Below are 23,413 nucleotides of genomic sequence, written 5' to 3'. Positions count from 1 at the left end.
TTCCATGGGCTATAGCCCACCAGGTTCCTCTGTCTATGGAATTTCCCATACAAGAATACTGGGGTGGATTGCCATTTCCTTCTCCAGGGGATGTTTCCAACCTGGAGACTGAAACCACATCTCCTGTGTTGCAGGCAGATTCTCTATCACTGAGCCACCAGGGAAGTCATCTAGCATCATGGGGAGCTTCTAATTAAAGACAGCTTTTAGTAGTGTTAGATCCTAAGTAGAAGACTAAATGGCAACCTCAAAAGTTGAAGATTTCAACTTGGGAGAGAATAGGAGTTGTATTCAATTTACATGGGTTGCATTCAGCTCTGAAAAGCACTTTTTCCATTCAGTTGCAACAGTTGGATGTGGTTTAAAATATTTTGAATAATGTGTCATCCATTTTTTTCTCTGATGAAGAAAGAAAATTATCATGTATTGTTGGGAAATAATAAACTCTTGGTAGTAAAGGCATTTGCATAAAAGTTTTATTTTCTTCCAAAAATCTTGATACTTGTTCTTAACATTAAAAATCATGACATTTAGAATTTGAATAATTGAAGATTAATGAAAATGTTGCTCAGATAAGCCTACTTAGAAAAATTAAAATAGTTTTTGTTAGTATTATCTGTATAGCAAAGAAGGGGTTTTTGCTCCAGCATTTATTTATTTTATTTACTTATTTATACATTTATGGCTGTGCTGGGTCTTTGTTGCAGTGCAGGCTTTCTCTAGTTTCAGCAAGTGGGGGCTACTCTCTAGTTGTGGTACTTGAGTTTCTCATTGCAGTGGCTTCTCCCGGGCTCTAGAGTGCAGGCACAGTAGTTGTGGCACATGGGCATGGTCTCACATGGGCTTAGTTGATGTAGAGTCTTCCTGGACCAGGGGTTGAACCCGTGTCCTCTGCCTTGGCAGGTGGATTCTTAACTAATGGACCACCACCAGAGGTCCTCCAGTCCTTATTTAGAAACTATGAGAGCACCTTCCCCATTCCTGGCCTCCACACTTTAAAAGCAGTCTTCTAACATTTGCTTGTTTCTTCTCAAAGATCATCCTTACTGGCTTGCTATCAATATCACGGTAATCCAAGCCTATGCCCCAACCAGTAACACTGAAGAAGCTGAAGTTGAACAGTTCTATGCAGACTTACAAGAACTTTTAGAACTAGCATCCAGAAAAGATGTCTTTTTCATTATAGAGGACTGGAATGCAAAAGTAGGAAGTCAAGAAAAACCTGGAATAACAGGCAAATTTGGCCTTGGGGTATGGAATGAAGCAGGGCAAAGGCTAATAGAGTTTTGCCAAGAGAATGCACTGGTCATAACAAACACCCTCTTCCAACAACACAAGAGAAGACTCTACACATGGACATCACCAGATGGTCAACACCGAAATCAGATTGATTATATTCTTTGCAGTCAAAGACGAAGAAACTCTATACAGCTAGCAAAAACAAGACCAGGAGCTGACTGTGGCTCAGATCATGAACTCCTTATTGTCAAATTCAGAGTTAAACTGAAGAAAGTAGGGAAAACCACTAGACCATTCAGATATGACCTAAATCAAATCCCTTATGATTATACAGTGGAAGTGAGAAATAGATTTAAGGGACTAGATCTGATAGAGTGCCTGATGAACTATGGACAGAGGTTTGTGACATTTTACAGGAGACAGGGATCAAGACCATCCCCATGGAAAAGAAATGCAAAAAAGCAAAATAGCTGTCTGAGGAGGCCTTACAAAAAGCTGTGAAAACAAGAGAAGCGAAAAAGCAAAGGAGAAAAGGAAAGGAAAGATATAAGCATCTGAATGAAGAGTTCCAAAGAATAGCAAGGAGAGATAACAAAGCCTTCCTCAGAGATCAATGCAAGGAAATAGAGAAAAACAACAGAATGGGAAAGACTAGAGAACTCTTCAAGAAAATTAGAGATACCAAGGGAACATGATGCAAAGATGGGCTCGATAAAGGACAGAAATGGTATGGACCTAACAGAAGCAGACAATATTAAGAAGAGGTGCAAGAATACACAGAAGAACTGTACAAAAAAGATCTTCATGACCCAGATAATCACGATGGTATGATCACTCACCTACAGCCAGACATCCTGGAATGTGAAATCAAGTGGGCCTTAGAAAAGCATCACTAAGAACAAAGTGGAGGTGATGGAATTCCAGTTGAGCTATTTCAAATCCTGAAAGATGATGCTGTGAAAGTGCTGCACTCAATATGCCAGCAAATTTGGAAAACACAGCAGTGGCCATAGGACTGGAAAAGGTCAGCTTTCATTCTAATCCCAAAGAAAGGCAATGCCAAAGAACGCTCAAACTACCGCACAGTTACACTCATCTCACATGCTATGGCAACCCACTCCAGTACCCTTGCCTGGAAAATCCCATGGATGGAGAAGCTGATAGGCTACAGTTCATGGGGTTGCAAAGAGTCGGACATGACTGAGCGACCTCACTCACTCACTCACACGCTAGTAAAGTAATGCTCAAAATTCTCCAAGCCAGGCTTCAGCAATACGTGAATTGAGAACTTCCCAGATGTTCAAGCTGGTTTTAGAAAAGGCAGAGGAATCAGAGTGATTCAAATTGCTGGGTCATCGAAAAAGCAAGAGAGTTCCAGAAAAACATCTATTTCTGCTTTATTGACTATGCCAAAGCCTTTGACTGTGTGGATCACAATAAACTGTGGAACATTCTGAAAGAGATGGGAATACCAGACCATCTGACCTGCCTCTTGAGAAACCTATATGCAGGTCAGGAAGCAACAGTTAGAACTGGACATGAAACAACAGACTGGTTCCAAATTGGGAAAGGAGTATGTCAAGGCTGCATATTGTCACCCTGTTTATTTAACTTAGAAGCAGGGTACATCATGAGAAACACTGGGCTGGAAGAAGCACAAGCTGAAATGAAGATGGCTGAGAGAGATATCAATAACCTCAGATATGCAGATGACACCACCCTTATGGCAGAAAGTGAAGAGGAACTAAAGAGCCTCTTGATGAAAGTGAAAGAGGAGAGTGAAAATGTTGGCTTAAAGCTCAACATTCAGAAAACTAATATCATGGCATCTGGTCCCATCACTTCATGGGATATAGATGGAGAAACAGTGGAAACAGTGTCAGACTTTATTTTTGGGGGCTCCAAAATCACTGCAGATGCAGATTGCAGCCATGAAATTAAAAGACGCTTGCTCCTTGGAAGGAAAGTTATGACCAACCTAGGCAGCAAATTAAAAAGCAGAGACATTACTTTGCCAATAAAGGTCCGTCTAGTCAAGGCTATGGTTTTTCCAGTGGTCATATATGGATGTGAGAGTTGGACTGTGAAGAAAGCTGATCCCTGAAGAATTGATGCTTTTGAACTGTGGTGTTGGAGAAGACTCTTGAGAGTCCCTTGGACTGCAAGGAGATCCAACCAGTCTATCCTAAAGGAGATCAATCCTGGGTGTTCATTGGAAGGACTGATGCTAAAGCTGAAACTCCAATACTTTGGCCAACTCATGCGAAGAGTTGACTTGCTGGAAAAGACCCTGATGCTGGGAGGGATTGGGGGCAGGAGGAGAAGGGGACGACAGAGGATGAGATGGCTGGATGGCATCACCAACTCGATGGACATGAGTTTGGGTAGACTTCGGGAGTTGGTGATGGACAGGGAGGCCTGGCGTGCTGTGATTCATGGGGTCGCAAAGAGTAGGACATGACTGAGCGACTGAACTGAACTGATTACTTCATGTTTAGTAATAAATTTATAGTTTTCACTGGTTTGTTTTATGTTGAAACAGAATCAGGAGAAATGCGATTTGACTGTTCTCTGAATAAAACACAAATTGGACTGACATTTTGCTTATTGTAGAGATAATATTCTTTGTGTACCCAAAGCTACAACTCCATCAGTTTTGATCATAACTTATATTTTACAGATTTTCTCATGCCTCACAAAATTTTTTTATTTCACTTTTTCTGTAACTTGAATTTTTAATGATATACTAAATAAGAATTTTCTGGGCGTTTTCCCTTGTGTACTGTATATACTGTGAAATGATTCATATTGCGTATATCATTTATGTCCACTTGTAAAATAAACATCTGTTTAGCAAGTCCAGGGCAGATAGTGCCCTTTCATGTTGTATATACTATGATTTTGTATGATATTTGCTTAGGGATTTTGCAAAAAGTCCATTATACTTTCTCCCGGCAAAACATTAACTTTGTAGCTAGTTGCACAAGTTTGTCTGAAACAAAGTGGCATTTACCATTTTTTAAAAATGAGGGATGTTACTTGATCTTTTTTTATTGGTGAAAACATCTGTGTCATTCTGGAATACATTCAGTTCAGTTCAGTTCAGTTCAGTTGCTCAGTTGTGTCCGACTCTCCGTGACCCCATTACTTTGCATTTATTCCAAAAAAATACATTTCTCAGCAATGGGGTTATGTATTTGGGTCAAAATTGACTTGAAAGCTTTGTTGGCTTTCCAAGTCACTGACAAAATTTCCTAATAGTCAGGGAGTAGTGGGGAAGGGACAAATGTGTGCTAACCCAATAAAATCCAATATTTAGATATTTGTAACTGTACTTCTTAGTCACTATTTTTTTTAATTTATTGCTGCTTTGATGAACCTTACCACATTTTAAGCCACATAATAATTTATATGCTATATCTGCACTGCAGTCTTGTTTAATAGCTAGTACTTTGTCAACAAAGGTCCGTCTAGTCAAGGCTATGGTTTTCCCCGTGTTCATGTATGAATGTGAGAGTTGGACTGTGAAGAAAGCTGAGCGCCGAAGAATTGATGCTTTTGAACTGTGGTGTTGGAGAAGACTCTTGAGAGGCCCTTGGACTGCAAGGAGATCCAACCAGTCCATTCTAAAGGAGATCAATCCTGGGTGTTCTTTGGAAGGACTGATGCTAAAGCTGAAACTGCAATACTTTGGCCACCTCATGCGACGAGTTGACTCACTGGAAAAGACTCTGATGCTGGGAAAGGTTGGGGGCGGGAGGAGAAGGGGACGACAGAGAATGACATGGCTGGATGGCATCACCGACTCTGTGAACATGAGTTTGAGTGTACTCCGGGAGTTGGTGATGGACAGGGAGGCCTGGCGTGCTGTGATTCATGGGGTCGCGGAGAGTCGGACACGACTGAGCGACTGAACTGAACCATTACTATGTAATTTTGAAGTACTTGTTACCTTTTTTCACCACTACTTCTTACGTGTCAGTGTATTTCTTTTGAGTGAATGATTTTTCTGTTTTTGGTGAATTGGAAATAAAACACAAGAAAGTAGTAACAAAGAAACTTTTAATTTTAACAAATGTAAACAATAATATACAAATTACGTTAAGCTATCTTGGTCGAAATAAACTATACTGATAACTAAATGAGAGAAATGGATCTATGTAATCTTTGCAGTATATATACAACCTATAAGAATTCAAAGCTGCTCAATAGCATAATGGGATTTGTTAAAACTAGAATTAAATTTACATTAGACAATATGTGAAAGCTATGTGAAATTAAACGAGTAGATACTTATAAAGCAGTTGGGACCGTGTCTAGCTCAAAGTGCTCAGTGCTTCCTATCATTAGAAAATAAATCTGAACAGTCATCAATTCTGTACTAAAACCCTTTCACTGTCCCTCAGTTCAGTTCAGTTCAGTCGCTCAGTCGTGTCTGACTCCTTGCGACCCCATGAATCACAGCACGCCAGGCCTCCCTGTCCATCACCAACTCCCAGAGTTCATTCAAACTCATGTCCATAGAGTCGGTGATGCCATCCAGCCATCTCATTCTCTGTCATCCCCGTCTCCTCCCAACCTCAATCCCTCCTAGCATCAGACTCTTTTCCAGTGAGTCAACTCGTCGCATGAGGTGGCCAAAGTATTGCAGTTTCAGCTTTAGCATCAGTCCTTCCAATGAACACCTAGGATTGATCTCCTCTAGAATGGACTGGTTGGATCTCCTTGCAGTCCAAGGGACTCTCAAGAGTCTTCTCCAGCACCACAGTTCAAAAGCATCAATTCTTAGGCGCTCAGCTTTCTTCACAGTCCAACTCTCACATCCATATATGACCACGGGAAAAACCATAGCCTTGACTAGATGGACCTTGGTTGGCAAAGTAATGTCTTTGCTTTTTAATATGCTGTCTAGGTTGGTCATAAATTTCCTTCCAAGGAGTAAGTGTCTTTTAATTTCATGGCTGCAATCAGCATCTGCAGTGATTTTGGAGCCCCCAAAAATAAAGTCTGACACTGTTTCCACTGTTTCCCCACCTATTTTCCATGAAGTGATGGGACCAGATGCCATGATCTTAGTTTTCTGAAAGTTGAGCTTCCAGCCAACTTTTTCACTCTCCTCTTTCACTTTCATCAAGAGGCTCTTTAGTTCCTCTTCACTTTCTGCCATAATGGTGGTGTCATCTGCATATCTGAGGTTATTAATATTTCTCCGGCAATCTTGATTCCAGTTGGTGCTTCTTCCAGCTCAGCGTTCCTCATGATGTACACTGCATCTAAGTTAAATAAGCAGGGTGACAATATACAACCTTGAAGTACTCCTTTTCCTATTTGGAACCAGTCTGTTGTTCCATGACCAGTTCTAACTGTTGCTTCCTGACCTGCATACAGGTTTCTCAAGAGGCAGGTCAGGTGGTCTGGTATTCCCATCTCTTTCAGAATGTTCCACAGTTTATTGTGATCCACACAGTCAAAGGCTTTGGCATAGTCAATGAAGCAGAAATAGATGTTTTCCTGGAACTCTCTTGCTTTCTCCATGATCCAGCAGATGTTGGCAATTTGATCTCTGGTGCCTCTGCCTTTTCTAAAACCTGCTTGAACATCTGGGAGTTCACGGTTCGCATATTGCTGAAGCCTGGCTTGGAGAATTTTGAGCATGACTTTACTAGCGTGTGAGATGAGTGCAATTGTGCGGTAGTTTGAGCATTCTTTGGCATTGCCTTTCTTTGGGATTGGAATGAAGACTGACCTTTTCCAGTCCTGTGGCCACTGCTGAGTTTTCCAAATTTGCTGGCATATTGAGTGCAGCAGTTTCATAGCATCATCTCTCAGGATTTGAAATAGCTCAATTGGAATTCCATCACCTCCACTAGCTTTGTTCGTAGTGATGCTTTCTAAGGCCCACTTGACTTCACATTCCAAGATGTCTGGCTCCAGGTGAGTGATCACGCCATCGTGAGTATCTTCATAGTGAAGATCTTTTTTGTACAGTTCTTCTGTGTATTCTTGCTACCTCTTCTTAATATCTTCTGCTTCTGTTAGGTCCATACCATTTCTGTCCTTTATCGAGCTCATCTTTGCATGAAATGTTCCCTTGATATCTCTAATTTTCTTGAAAAGATCTCTTGTTTTTTCCTATTCTGTTGTTTTCCTCTATTTCTTTGTATTGATCGCTGAGGAAGGCTTTCTTATCTCTCCTTGCTATTCTTTGGAACTCTGCATTCAGATGCTTATATCTTTCCTTTTCTCCTTTGCTTTTCGCTTCTCGTCTTTTCACAGCTATTTGCAAGGCCTCCTCAGACAGCCATTTTGCTTTTTAGCATTTCTTTTCCATGGGGTGGTCTTGGTTCCTGTCTCCTGTACAATGTCACGAACCTCCGTCCAGAGTTCACCAGGCACTCTATCTATCAGATCTAGTTCCTTAAATCTATTTCTCACTTCCACTGTATAATCATAAGGGATTTGATTTAGGTCATATCTGAATGGTCTAGTGGTTTTCCCTACTTTCTTCAATTTAAGTCTGAATTTGGCAATAAGGAGTTCATGATCTGAGCCACAGTCAGCTCCTGGTCTTGTTTTTGCTAACTGTATAGAGCTTCTCCATCTCTGGCTGCAAAGAATATAATCAGTCTGATTTCGGTGTTGACCATTTGGTGATGTCCATGTATAGAGTCTTCTCTTGTGTTGTTGGAAGAGGGTGTTTGCTATGACCAGTGTATTCTCATGGCAAAACTCTATTAGCCTTTGCCCTGCTTCATTCCGTGCTCCAAGGCCAAATTTGCGTGTTATTCCAGGTGTTTCTTGACTTCCTACTTTTGCATTCCAGTCCCCTATAATGAAAAGGACATTTTTTTTGGGTGTTCTAAAAGGTCTTGGAGGTCTTCATAGAACCGTTCAACTTCTGCTTCTTCAGCATTACTGGTTGGGGCATAGACTTGGATTACTATAATATTGAATGGTTTGCCTTGGAAACGAACAGAAATCATTCTGTCGATTTTGAGATTGTATCCAAGTACTGCATTTCGGACTCTTTTGTTGACCATGATGGCTACTCCATTTCTTCTAAGGGATTCCTGCCCACAGTAGTAGATATAATGGTCATCTGAGTTAAATTCACCCATTCCAGTCCATTTTAGTTCACTGATTCCTAGAATGTCGACATTCACTCTTGCCATCTCCTGTTTGACCACTTCCAATTTGCCTTGATTCATGGACCTAACATTCCAGGTTCCTATGCAATATTGCTCTTTACAGCATCGGACCTTACTTCTATCACCAGTCACATCCACAACTGGGTATTTGTTTCGCTTTGGCTCCATCCCTTCATTCCTTCTAGAGTTATTTCTCCACTGATCTCCAGTAGCATACTGGGCACCTACCGACCTGGGGCATTCCTCATTCAGTATCTTATCATTTTGCCTTTTGATACTATTCATGGGATTCTCAAGGCAAGTATACTGAAGTGGGTTGCCATTCCCTTCTGCAGTGGACCACATTCTGTCAGACAGGAAGTTATAGCTAATCTGCTTCACACTGCCTCCTGTTTTGGCTGTCGGTACCAGACCATAGCCTTAACTAGACGGACCTTTGTTGGTAAAGTACTGTCTCTGCTTTTTAATATACTATCTAGGTTGGTCATAACTTTCCTTCCAAGGAGTAAGCGTCTTTTAATTTCATGGCTGCAATCAGCATCCGCAGTGATTTTGGAGCCCAAAAAAATAAAGTCTGACATTGTCTCCACTGTTTTTCCATCTATTTCCCATGAAGTGATGGGACCAGATGATCTTTGTTTTCTGAATGTTGAGCTTCATGGTTTTTCCCGTGGTCATGTATGGATGTGAGAGTTGGACTGTGAAGAAAGCTGATCGCCGAAGAATCGATGCTTTTGAACTGTGGTGTTGGAGAAGACTCTTGAGAGTCCCTTGGACTGCAAGGAGATCCAACCAGTCCATTCTAGAGGAGATCAATCCTAGGTGTTCATTGGAAGGACTGATGCTAAAGCTGAAACTGCAATACTTTGGCCACCTCATGCGACGAGTTTACTCACTGGAAAAGACTCTGATGCTGGGAAAGGTTGGGGGCGGGAGGAGAAGGGGACGACAGTGAATGAGATGGCTGGATGGCATCACCGACTCTGTGGACATGAGTTTGAGTGAACTCCGGGAGTTGGTGATGGACAGGGAGGCCTGGCGTGCTATGATTCATGGGGTCGCGGAGAGTCGGACACGACTGAGCGACTGAACTGAACTGAACTGAACCAGACCATAATCGCCCAGATCGTCTCACACTACCAGTTCTATGGTGGTGGTTTAGTTGCTAAGTCGTGTCCGACTCCTTGCGACCCCATTGACAGTAGCCCACATTTCCTTTCTCCGTGGGATTTCCGAGACAAGAATACTGGAGTGGGTTGCCATTTCCTTCTCCAGGGGATCTTCCCCAGCCAGGGATTGAACCTAGGTCTCCTGCAGAGATTCAAAACTTACTGAACTTTTATTGCCAGGGACAAAGTTCCTTAAAAGAGGAAAAAAAACTAGAAAAGAGTACAAATCACTAAGTGAACTTTACGCATTAGAGCACCTAAAAAATATTTACAAAATAAACCTTATGCAGAACTGCCAACCAGGCGAATCCGCCACCCAGGGAAGCTTTTTAGTAAAATTGTTTTTCATTGACGTCACAGGATCACTGACCTCTAACTCAGAAGAGGCGGGATTAGGGAGACAGCTGGAATCCTTTCTCGCCCGCCCTCCTCCACAGGACGGGCTGGCGGCTCAGTGGCCAGCCCGCCCTCTGATATATCTTGGATCTCATTGGTCAGTTCTCCCGAGGAGGCTGGCTTTGAGTTTGACCCCGCCCTGGAGGCGGGGTCTCTCCGCGGTAGGACTGGGGACGGTGGGGGTTGCTGCAGCCGCCATCTTGGGCTCCGCGGTAGCGGTGGCGGCAGTGCGGCGCCGCGTCTGGGGAGTGGCTCTTCCCTCCCCCTCCCCCCCGGTTCCGCGGCGGCAGCTCCTCCCACTGCGGGGGGGGTGGTGCGGCGGCAGTGGCATCCACGGCCATGGCGGCGACTGCTGCTAACCCCGGTGAGGAGACGGAGGACTGGGTTGCTTGGGAAGGAGGAGGGGCTGGAGGGGCTGGCAACTGGGGAGACCCGGGGCTGCGGGGCCGCGGTTGGGGCCGAGCGCGCCGGGACGCGCGGGGGCGGCGGTGGGGGAGGGGCCGGACGCGGGGGCTGGGGGAGACCCGCGGGAGAGGGAGGGAGCAGGTGGGAGGTAGCTGGGGATTCCTTGCCCGGAGTTCTGTGGGAGCGCCAGTCCGCGCGGGGCTGGCCCGCCTCCACTCTTGTGGCGGCGTTCTGGTGTGCGTTGTGCTCTTTCAACACTGCCCACTGTGGACCTGCTTGATGCCGAATAACTGTGGGCAGAGTGGCTTGTTTTACTTTAAAAGTAGTTTGAGCTTATAAACGCTGAACCGCGTTGCCGTTCAGCTGAGATGTTACTTCCAAACGTTTAGATTTTAAAGTTTCAAAATCTTTGCATTTATACTCAGTTTCTTAAAAACAAAGAAACCAGCCAACCTGTCTTCCCCCCCGACGGGGCTGTCCTTTGAAACTTGCGTTTATTATTAAGAGGTGCCTCTAGTATCATAAGCTGCTGAAAGCTGAGGTTTGTGTAATGTTTGAGTTTCAGGATAGGTCTTGCCAACGGCAAGCATCCGGGACCCCAGGTTGAAATCTTGTTAGGTGGGTCGAGGTAGTCCCCATTCTTTAAGTTCAGTTCATGCTGTGTCTCAAAGAACATCTCTTCTATAGTGAGAGCTTGAACATTAAAAAAAAATAAAATTAACCAGTCGTGTCTCAGACATAGAATAGGGTGTAGTGCAACAGGTCTGGACACATCAGGTTTTGAAATTCCTAGTCCCAGTCCTCTTTCCAGTACATTACAGTTATTTCTCCCTAGGAAGTATTTCATTTTAGGGATCCTAGTTTACTTTGCTGACCTTGGTCATTTCTTAGAAATCCTTATCTTTGATATCTTCAGAAAAGAAGTAAGAGGTAGGGATAAATAACTTGAAAATATAGTAGTGGGAGGGCTTCACTGCTATTCGCTTGTTAAAATTTAGATGGATTTTTTTCGTTCCTCTGAAAGGCAGCAGTATTTTGCAATATCCCGGTTTTACTATTACAATTGAATCACTGTGAAATTTACTGTCTTTCCTACCATGTTTCTGGGAACAGAACTATTTAAAGAAGTTAATTTGCCACATGTGAATATCATATTTTTAAATCTTTTTAGTTTTTTCCTTTTAAAGGAAAAGGAGATAAAGTTAATGGCTAAAATTCCATTGCAGGAAGTGCTGAGTGATGGAATAAAATTGGAAAGATGCTATTATTATGGCAAACCTGACCTTGAAGTAAAATGACTTATCTGTTAACTAGCGAGTAAATAAACAAGATTTTAAACTAACACATTGCAAAATACTTATATAACCATAGTCAAGTTGCAAAGCGTTTCTCTTATTAAGAGGTGGCGAAGTAAACAAGTTTAGTACATATGTCAGAAGCTTTTTTTCCAGCAGTGTGGGTGGGGTTGCTTTATTTTGTTTTTTAAACAAGGGTAACAAGAAGGACAATCTCTTAACCACATTTTCATTAGCTGATCAATATCAGCTTAAATCTGTAAGCGGAAAATAGTATTTATTTGTACAGAATGCTTGCTTATGATGGAACAGTTATTTTGTTTATTGCCCTTTGGCAGCCTGCTTCTGCAATTTTTAGATTTCTTTTTGATGTTGGAGAATTTTCCCATAGCTTCCAAGTTATTGATCCCAAGTTCAACCATGATGTTTAAATTAGAAAGTGCATTTTCTTCCTTCAGTTCTCCTTTTGCCCCTTTGTATCAAAAGGAAGAGATCAATTGTGGACTTTTGGTAGCCTGTTGCATATGAGGGCCATAAATGTAGGGACACAGGGTGGAAATGTTCTGTGCTCAGTGAAAAGAGGCTTTCAGGTCTGAATTCCTTGTGCATGGTCAAACCTTTTTTTCTTAGGGTCATTTTAGGAACTAGAGACATCGTACATGTTTCTTTGAGTTTTTCTACTTTGTCTTTTTTCTAGTTAAGTTTCCCTATGGTTCTTGTTTGTTCTTTTTTCACATATGTCTGCACAGATTTCTGTTAATAATTATTTAACTCTTCTAAGCTTCCTTTAAGGTAATCCTTAGCATTAATAACAATACTTGATCATTTTAGTTGTGTTTATAGGGTTTGACATAGAGACTGTTGGTGGCCCTACAGAGACTTTCAGGAGACCTGGTTCCTTTGCATTTTTTACTATGTATGTCTTAAAATGGTGCTGGATCAAAAGAAGAGTAAGATATGGTTTATACTGTACTCTCTGAGTTATGTTGGAGTAATAGTTCTAATGTGGTGGTGCCTTTTTTCTCTGTAATTGATAATTTTTCATACTCATTGTTTTTTAATATTTCTGTTTACCATTGGGAAGCAGAAGTAAGTGGGTAGGTGGTTCATGAAGTCTTAGACTATATTTTTCTTCTCCGTGGAATACTAACAATTTTGAGAAATATTTTTTAAATCATGTGATTTGTAATGCATTGGCTAAGGCACTGGTTGGGAACAGATTAGTTATTTGATTTATATTTCAGTATTCAAACCAGAGATGTGAATGAGTTTTTAGTAGTGCAGGTTTTTCCTCCCTTGATTCTGGTATTCGCTTTAACAGAGATCTCTTTTTGTGCTATTCCGTTCCGTTCAGTCGTGTCTGACTCTTTGCGACCCCGTGGACGGTAGCCTACCAGGCTTATCCGTCCATGGGATTCTCCAGGCAAGAATACTGGAGTGGGTTACCATTTCCTTCTCCAGGGGATTGTGGATGCAGAATGGGTAGAAGGCAAAGGAAGGAACACATGTTTGGGTTTTTAAGACTGACATTTAGGAAAACTTTTTCTTTTCACATAGTTTTTAACCTCTTCAGATTATAAAGTAAATTAACTTAATTTTTATCTATTACCTTTACTTACTTTTTTCAGATACCGGAAAATAGGAGTTTATGCAGTATAAAATTAAGATGCCAAGATACTTAAAAAAAATTATATTCTATTGCAAAAAACTTTTTCAAAAGCGTTTAAATATATTTTACTGATTCAGCAATTGAAAAACAGTCAACATTTTTGAAAAAGAACCTTAACCCATGTACTTTTTATTTTTAATTTTTAAAAAATATTTTTACTTTTTGTTAGAAACGTTTTACTTGGCTAGTTATTTTTGGTTGTGCCAGGTGTTTGTTACTGCATGTGAGCTTTCTCTCGTTGCAGCAAGCAGAGGCTAATCTTCCTTGTGGTGGGCTGGCTTCTCACTGCAGTGGCTTCTCTTGTGGTAGAGTGTGGGCTTCAGGCACTCAGGCTCAGTAGTTGTGGCACATGGGCCGAGTTGCTCTGTGGGATCTTCCCAGACCAGGGATTGAACCAGTCTCCCCTGCATTTCTAGGCAGACTCTTAACCGATGGACCACTAGGAAGCTTCCCCACATACTTTTTATGCTGTTCAAATTGTGGCACCAAACTGAATGTTTTCTGTTTTCTTAGAAATTAAGAAGTCGATACGGCTGCATTCTTGGAACTCTAGTTTTCTTGCTTTTGAAATAGTGGTCTCTCACTTTAGTTATTTGCATTCCAGTCCTACTTCTCTACTCATCACTGACAGATGAGAATAATATGTTGTTTTATGGATGCTTGTGAAAGTCTTTTGTAGTTCTCTGCTATGGATGACTTTCTTCTAAAGTATTAACAATGGGTATTTTCCACAGTGCCAAGTGATGGTTGATTTTCAAAAAACTAAATTGCAACATTCAAGGAAACTAAACCCCCTTTTCCTTGATTTTACTTAGGCTGTGACATTTGGGGCATATTTAATTTCAAAACTGGTAAAATTTGAATTCTTGATTGGGGAAACTGTCTTTGAAACTGTGGTTGCTCAGCTTATAAAGAATCCACCTGCAATGTGGGAGACCTGGGTTCACTCCCTGAGTTGGGAAGATCCCCTGGAGAAGGGAATGGCTACCCACTCCAGTATTCTGGACTGGAGAATTCCATGGACTGTATGGGTCCATACATGGACATGGGGTCGCAAAGAGCCAGACAAGACTGAGTGACTTTCACTCACTCACTTTTTTCCCTTCAGGCTGTTTACAATGGTTATTTTAAGTGTTAATTCCCCTGGTGGTATAGTCCTGTTATAGGGTGACATTTCTGTCAGTGCTATCCAATGTTTCTATGGTTGTATAGCTGATTTCCTTTAAATATAATTGAAGGGATATATTTAAAGCTCTTGTGAAATGCAAAGCCTGAACTCAGTGGAGTTTCTTTGGGCCCATCATTCACAGACAGTGATGGACCCTGCTTGTAGAGCTATTTGTTCTTAAGAATGCTGCTTAACATGCCATGATGATTTGAATAAGTAGACATTAACGAATGTTGAATTTGGATTCAAGATAACCTCTTTCATGAAACTTCCCTGGTGGTCCAGTGGTTAAGACTCCAAGCTTCCAATGCAGGGGGCACGAGTTGGATCCCTGGTCAGGGAACTATGATCCCACTGGCTGTGTGGTGAGGCCAAAAAAAAAAAAGATAACCCCTATCATTTTACGCGTAAGGAAACAAACCTAGAGAAAGAAATGGGCACATTTATTAAACATGTATTAAGTTCTTAGTGTATACCAGGCTGCACTTTTCCTGTTTTGTTGGCTATTATGTATGTTAGAAACCATCTCTCAGTTTCCAAATAAATTATCTCAGTTTGCATCTCTTTTCATCATTTCTTTGTTTTGTATTTGCCTCTTCACATTTTTCGGTAGTTGAGTAGACAAACTAAATTTATTACTTTAACAACTTTTTAAAAAAAGATTTTTGTTGTGGACCATTTCTAAATCTTTATTGAATTTGTGACAATATTGCTTCTGATTTATGTTCTGATATTTTGGCCATGAGGCATGTGGGACCTTAGCTCCCCAACCGTGGATCAAATGTACACTCCTTGCTTTCGAAGGTGAAGTCTTAACCACTGGATGGCCAGGGAAGTCCCTGATTTCAACAACTTAATTCCAATTAAAGTTTCATGAGAGCAGGACCTTTATCTACCTTGTTCACCACCGTACCCTACTGCTCTCAGGGGTGTCTAGTGTGCTGAGTAAATATTGAATAAGTGAATGTTGTAAAACCTGGCATTGGAGATTTATATCTTTATGCACTGTTAACATGAAAATACCTTTGAAAGGATAACACTAATTAAACCATAGCATCATGAATTCATTTATAATAGCTCACATTAATAATTATTGGTCACTTATTCTAAATATATCATCTCTTAATCCTCATATATATTATCTCATTTAATTTTTGTAAGAATCCTATGAGGTATGTATTAATCATGTTTTTAGATGAGGACACTAAGTCACAGAGCAAATGATTAGTTTGTCTGAAGTCACATAGCTAGGAGGGGTAGAGACAATTTTTTTGGGGGGGTAAAGACATTGTGATTGCTGGCAGTCCATCTACACAAAGTTTTTTTATAGGCATTTTAAAATCTTTTTTTTAAAATTAAGGCATAGTTGTACAATATATAAGTTTCAGGTGTAGAGCATAGTGATTCATGGGTTGTGTTCAGTGTATAGTTATTAAGTATTGGTTTTATGCCCTTTGTTGCACTGTCGATCCTTGTAGTTTGTTTTATATATAGTGGTTTGTACCTCTTAATAATCCTACCATTCTCTTATCCCTCCCTTCTTCCTTCTCCCTACTGGTAACCATCAGTTTGTTTTCTGTATCTGGGAGTCTGTCTGTTTTTTGTTAATATTCACTGCTGCTGCTGCTGCTAAGTCACTTCAGTCGTGTCCGACTCTGTGCGACCCCATAGACAGAAGCCCACCAGGCTTCCCCGTCCCTGGGATTCTCCAGGCAAGAACACTGGAGTGGGTTGCCATTTCCTTCTCCAATGTGTGAAAGTGAAAAGTGAAAGTGAAGTCGCTCAGTCGTGTCCAACCCTTAGCGACCCCGCGGACTACAGCCAACCAGGCTCCTCCATCCATGGGATTTTCTAGGCAATAGTACTGGAGTGGCTTGCCATTGCCTTCTCTGGTTATATTCACTAGTTTTATTTTTTAGATTCTACATTTAAGTGATACGTACAGTATTTGTCTTTCTCTGTTTAACTTAACGATACTTAGCATACTACCGTCCAAGTCCAATCCATGTTGTTGCAAATGGAAAATTTCTTTCTCTTTTATGGCTGAGTAGTATTCCATTGTATATGCACACCACATCTTTATCCATTTATCTGTCGATGGATGCTTCTATGCTTCTCAGGTTACTTCTATATTTCTAATAATGCTGCTGTGAATATTGGGGTGTATGTATCTTTTTGAGTTAATGTTTTCTTTTTCTTTTGAATAAATACCCAGGAGTGGAATTGCTCGGTCATATGGTAGTTTTATTTTTAGTGTTTTTTTTTGAGAAACCTCCATACTGTTTTCCATTGTGGCTACACCATTTTAGCCACAGTGGAAAATAGTATGAAGGTTCTCATTTCTTTACATTCTCACCAACATTTATTGTTTGTGGTCTTTACATAGTCAATATTCTTAACTGCTAAGTTACAAGACTTAGTAGTATTCTCCATTGGACTTAAAGTCACTTCCTACAGAAGTGTAGCACAATTGCTTCTTTTTAAGAAGGAGGGTGGGGGTATTGTCCTTTTTTTGTAGATAAAGGTGAAGTACCACATTTGGCAGCCAGCATAGCACAGTTGCTTGGATGGAGAGATGAGTGCACAGTGCTGAAAAATTTGCTGGAAAAGTTTTGCAGTTCTTGAAATCTTTTCTGTAACATCCTTTATTCATAATTGTTTTTCAGCTCTTTAAATGACTTTAAGGTTCTTACTGGAATCTTTCCTCCTGGTTCTTAATAATCCATAATTGTGCCTTTTTGATGAACTTTTTGAATTGGGCTTCAGAAACAGTGCATTGCTCGCTTTTTCTCACTGACTTCCTTCTTTGTTCCTTAGACCTGCTCATTTTCTTTCTCTTGTTCATTATGCTTCTCCAGGTCTCACTCTTAGGACTGGAACTCTTAATTGATTAGTTAGTAAGCGAATCAACTTCTTTCATTTCTGTTTGCCCATCCACCTGCCTCAATTAAACATTTATTTGGTAACTGTTGTGTCTCCTTCCGTTCATTTATCTTTTATGTATTGAAGACTGTCCAAAATGTTTATTCCTGTCTTTTCACATAAGCTTATTTTCTGTATTTTCATCTGTCTAAAAAAAAAAATCTCTTTGAATAATCCTCAACATGTTATTTATTATATATATACAGGTATATGGGCTTCCCTAGTGGCTCAGCAATGGCAACCCACTCCAGTACTCTTGCCTGGAAAATTCCATGGATGGAGGAGGCTGGTAGGCTGCAGTCCATGGGGTCTCGAAGAGTCGGACACGACTGAGCAACTTCATTTTCACTTTTCACTTTCATGCATTGGAGAAGGAAATGGCAACCCACTCCAGTGTTCTTGCCTGGAGAATCCCAGAGATGGGGGAGCCTGGTGGGCTGCTGTCTATGGGGTTGCACAGAGTCGGACATGACTGAAGCCACTTAGCAGCAGCCGCAGTCGCTCAGCAGTAAAGAATCTGCCTGCAATGCAGGAGATGTTGGAGACATGAATTCAATCCCTGGGTCAGGAAGATCCACTGGAGGAGGGCTTGGCAACCTACTCCAGTGTTCTTGCCTAGAGAATCCAATGGACAGAAGAGCCTGGAGGTCTACAGTCCATGGGTCACAAAGAGTTGGACACGACTGAAGTAACTGAGGACTATACAAGTATATACCTACTCCAGTATTCTTGCCTGGAGAATTCCATGGACAGAGGAGCCTGCAAGGCTACAGTCCATGGGGTTGCCAAGAGTTGGACTTGAATGAGTGACTAACACTTTCCAAAGCTTTATATATATATGTGTGTGTGTATGTGTATGTATGTATATATAGATATGTAGTCACCAGTATTTTCTTTCAGATTTGCTGCCCTTCCTACCTTTTCTGTATCTTTCATGACTATCACAGTTTTTCCAGTTCCCCAGGCTAAGTAACTAGAAGTGTTGGGATTCTTTTATGTTTTTATCCGATTTGTTATCATATCTTGTTTTTTTCCCATTTAAAAAAAGCATTTTAAACATATAAAAATATTAAAGCATATAAAACATTTTAACTGTATAAAATATATACTTAAAATAGATTTATTTATTTTTAATTAATTTTTATTGGGATATAGTTGATTTACAATGTTATGTTAGTTTCTGCTGTTTACAGTAAAAGTGTATTTGTCATCCATATACATATGTTCACTCCAGATTCTTCTCATATAAATCATTACAGAGTATTGAGTATAGTTCCCTGTGCTATACAGTAGGTACTTAATAGTTATCTGTTTTTTTTTTGTTTTTTTTCAGGATTTTCACAATATTTTTATATAAATAAAGGTAGGTCACAAAGTAGCATTGAGAGCACAATTCATCTAAAACTATAAAATTATATAACACACACAGATAGGCCCAAAGACATTATTTTGATAATGAGTGTCTGGAATAGTGAGATTAAAGATAATTATCTTTTTTTTTCTTCTGTTCTTTTTTTTTTTTTTGAAAATTTCAACCCATTTACGTTTAAGGTAATTATTGATAAGTACGATCCCGCAGCCATTTTCTTTATTGCTTTGGGTTCAAGTTTATACACTCTTTCTGTGTATCCTGTCTATAGAAGATCCTTTAGCATTTGTTGGAGAGCTGGTTTGGTGATGCTGAATTCCCTCAGCTTTTGCTTGTCTGTAAAGCTTTTGATTTCTCCTTCATATTTGAATGAGATCCTTGCTGGGTATAGTAATCTGGGCTGTAGGGTATTTTCTTTCATCACTTTAAGTATGTCTTGCCACTCCCTTCTGGCCTGAAGAGTTTCTGTTGAAAGATCAGCTGTTATCCTTATGGGAATCCCCTTATGTGTTATTTGCTGCTTTTCCCTTGCTGTTTTTAATATTTGTTCTTTGTGTTTGATCTTTGTTAATTTGATTAATATGTGTCTTGGGGTATTTCGCCTTGGGTTTATCCTGTTGGGGACTCTCTGGGTTTCTTGGACTTGGGTGATTATTTCTTTCCCCATTTTAGGGAAGTTTTCAACTATTATCTCCTCAAGTATTCTCTCATGGTCTTTCTTTTTGTCTTCTTCTTCTGGGACTCCTATGATTCGAATGTTGGAGCGTTTAACATTGTCCCAAAGGTCTCTAATATTGTCTTCATTTCTTTTAATTCGTTTTTCTTTTTTCCTCTCTGTTTCATTTATTTCTACAATTCTATCTTCTAGTTCGCTTATCCTGTCTTCTGCCTCTGTTATTCTACTGTTTGTTCCCTCCAGAGTGTTTCTGATCTCATCTATTGCATTATTCATTGTATATTGACTCTTTTTTATTTCTTCTAAGTCCTTATTAAATCTTTCTTCCATCTTCTCAATCCTTTTCTCCAGGTTATTTATCTGTAACTCCATTTTGCTTTCAAGATTTTGAATCATTTTCACCATCAAAATTTGAAATTCTTTATCAGGTAAATTCCCTATATCTTCTTCTTTTGTTTGTGTTGGTGGGCAATTATCTTGTTCCTTTACTTGCTGGGTATTTCTCTGCCTCTTCATCTTGCTTATATTGCTTTGCTTGGGGTGGCCTTTCCCTCTTCTTGCAGTTTGTGGAGTTCTCTTTATTACGTAGTTTCTTCGCTGTGAGTGGGGTTGGACGGGTGACTTGTCCGGGTTCCCTGGTTAGGGAAGCATGTGTCGGTGTTCTGGTGGGTGGAGCTGGATTTCTTCTCTCTCCTTTAGAAGACAATGGGCTGCTTTTCTGGGAGCCTGATGTCCTCTGCCAGTATTCAGAAGTTGTTTTGTGGACTTTACTCCGCATTCAAATGTTCTTTTGATGAATTTGTGGGGGAGAAAGTGGTCTTGCCATCTTATCCCTCCGCCATCTTGTTCCTTCCTCCCCAGAACACTGGATTCTTATATTCCACTTGGTCGTGGAGTATCTCTTCCCAGCTGCTCCAGCAAGGCGCAGCCGCTGTACCTTACCTTGGGCGAGGGGTATCTCCTCAAGGTCGCGCCTCCTGCTTTGAATGTAGATCAGCTTCTTTCGGCCCTCCGGTGCCCAAGCAGCCACCGCCTCCTGAACGTGGTACAGCTCCTCTCGGCCACCGCCCTAACCCTGGGCGCGGGGTAGCTCCTCTCAGCCACGATTCTGCATGTGGTCGGTTGCGCCGGAGCCGGGTGTCTCCCGCGCCTACGCCGCCGGAGCCTAGTTATCTGTTTTATATATGTTGTTTGTTTTAGTTGCTAGTTGTTTCCAACTCTTTTGTGACCTGATGGACTGTAGCCCACCAGGCTCCTCTGTCCATAGGATTCTCCAGGTAGGAATACTGGAGTGGATTGCAATTTCCTTCTCCAGGGGAATCTTCCTGACCAGGGATTAAAGCTGCATCTCTTGTATTGGCAGGCGGATTCTTTATCATTGAGCCACCAGGGAAGCCCCATTTTACATATAGCAGTGTGTTTGTGTCAATCCCAGTCTCCTAATTCATCCCTTCCCCCCTTTCCCCTTTGGTAAGCACAAGTTTGTTTTTTACATCTGTGACTCTTAAAATAAATTTATTGAAACATATATATTAAAATTTATTTTAGTAAAAATTTTCCATACATATATTTAAAGACTTGGTTTTACATGATTTGTTATAAAAACAGCAGTACTTTATCCCCTTCTCTGGTGACATCTGTTTTTTTTTTCTTTTAACCAAACTTTTAACTTTTTATTAAATGTCCCGGAAATAGGAGATACGAGTTTTTAAACTGAAGAAGCCAGAACAATGAATGAAAACTCATGTACTCAAGACACATTATTATGAAATTTCAGCGTCAGATACAAAGAGTATTTTATAAGCTTCTCCAGAGAGGAGAAAATTGATCAGTGAAAAATAATAAGCAGTCAGATGGTTTTGCTTCTCCATACGGTAATCACACTGGCAGATAGATGACAATGGAGTGATGCCTTCCAAATTCTGAGGGAAAATAATTTCCAACTTAGAGTTCCATAGTTAGGCAAACTATCAGTGAAGTGGAAGAAGGATACTTTCACATACTCAAGGTCTCCTTTATACTCTTCCAGGAACTTCCTAGAGGATGAGCCTTGCTGGTAGATGAGAGTGTACCAAGAAAGTAGTAGTAGCGTTAGTTGCTTCAGTTGTGTCCGATGCTGTGATCCCACGGACTGTGGTCTGCCAGGCTCCTCTGTCCATGGGACTCTCCAGGCAAGAATACTGGAGTGGATTGCCATTCCCTTCTCCAGGGGATCTTCCTGACCCAGGGATCAAACCTGGGTCTTCTGCGTTGTAGGCAGATTCTTTTATTGTTTGAGCTACAGGGAAGGCCTATACCAAGAAAGAGGACACGTGAAATACAGGGAAGAAGCAGTACAATAGGATACATCCCTTTTACATACATTGTTCTTAGTTTCCCTGTTTCCAGTTCGGTAACCTCACTTTCAACTTTGCCTGGTGTTCCCCAGGCCAGAGGACCTCTGGTTTAGTTTACACTCTTCCAGAGAATAAATCAGTTTTTGACTGGGTTGAGGAGGGGCATTTTCCCTTTTGGAAGAAATAGGAAGAGGATCTGGAAATTGACCTGCTTCTTAAACAGTTATTGAACTAATCCTTATTTTAGCTTTCATTTGCTCTCCCCTCTACCCTCCCCCAGAAGCACCCAGAGTCACCAGTTCCTGAGTCTGGGGCATTCTGGTATGTAAATAGAGTCGGTTTTTTGCTTTGCTTTTTCCCTTACTCATTTAGAATTAAATTCTTATGGGTCTACCAAAGGTAGTGGTACCAGTTTCCATAAATTTATTATTCTTTTCTTTCACCCATTTTTTTTCCCATTTATATGGTTCTGTATCTTGTGTTAAAATTGTTTTTCTCCTTTATGTAATTTGAGGTGGTGGGGGCAGAAGAGAGTAAAAGTAGGTGTATATACATTTAAAATACTATTCTTATTCAGAAGTTACATAGTTTAAAATTTTAGAAGTTCCTTTACCTTTTCATCCTGCTATCCTAATTTAGACCTTTTATCACCTCATTTTTGGTTAGTCTAATTTGTTTCTCTGAGTCCGTCAGATTGATCTTTTAGTTTATATTTTCTTGTCCCTCTAACTTAAAGGTATGTTTTGTTTTTCAGTTGCTTATTGAATCAGATTTAAGATTTCATCTTGACCTTCAAGGCCTTCTCACAGTTGGGTAGCACTTGACATGTTATATTTTCTACCGAATACAAATTCTGTGCTTCTTCACAGGTCTGTTTCCCTACAGCTCCTCACAGCTGTTTTCATACCCCGCTACCCCCCATTATGATTTGCTCATCTTCTTTTGTGTATATGGGATGCCTTTTTCGTCTTCTTCGCTTTTTCTGAGGTCCAGCTTGACCTACCTTTCTGAAACTTCGTGGCTGGCTGGTTAGCAGCTTTGTTTCCTTTAGTTTTTCCTTCCTATTGAGTACCTTCTCTGTGCCAGGGACTGTGTCAGACTTTAAACCACCTCAATTATCTTTTCTTTCTCTAAATTTCTCCAACTCTTAGATCCCATTTAAACCTATTATTGAAAGAGTTAATAGTGATAATATATAAAATAAACTCAGTCTTAATAGAGAAATCCACATGAAACCAACAATGATGATTATTTTATACCTAGAAAATTAGTAAAACTTTGAAGGATTGCTGAGATCCAGTGCTTTGGGAGCTATGGATAATTTATACCGTTGGTGAAGTTCTTAATTGGAATGACCGAAATGGCAACCCACTCCAGTACTCTTTCCTGGAAAATTCCATGGATGGAGGAGCCTGGTAGTCTACAGTCCATGGGGTCGCAAAGAGTTGGACAAGACTGAGCAATTTCACTGGTTCAGTGGTCTTGGAGAGTAATGGGCAAAGTTTTAAATGTGCTTCTTTAGATTCAGAAAGTCATTTTCAGAAATTCTTTGTTGTAGGTAATCTTGGCATATGTGCTTAAAAATATACAAGACTATTTGATGAAACATTATTTATGATAG

General features: G+C 40.6%; 1 protein-coding gene across 3 annotated transcripts in view; it reads left to right on the top strand.

Moving 5' to 3' along the window:
* The first annotated feature begins 10,130 nt into the window (after positions 1–10,130).
* ARNT (aryl hydrocarbon receptor nuclear translocator) overlaps positions 10,131–23,413 on the top strand; it is a 69,545-nt gene continuing 56,262 nt past the window's right edge. For all 3 annotated transcript variants that reach the window (XM_055401359.2, XM_088835736.1, XM_055401358.2), the window contains exon 1: positions 10,131–10,316. In XM_055401359.2, the coding sequence (XP_055257334.2) occupies positions 10,292–10,316 (25 nt within the window). In that variant the 5' untranslated portion in view covers positions 10,131–10,291. The remainder of the gene's footprint in view (positions 10,317–23,413) is intronic.

This window comes from Moschus berezovskii, chromosome 4 (genome assembly GCF_049115385.1).
Source record: "Moschus berezovskii isolate FMDL1 chromosome 4, NW_MosBer_1.0, whole genome shotgun sequence".
NCBI lineage: Eukaryota > Metazoa > Chordata > Mammalia > Artiodactyla > Moschidae > Moschus > Moschus berezovskii.
The sequence above is the reverse complement of the archived record's forward strand: the minus strand, read 5'-3'. Positions and strand labels throughout refer to the sequence as shown.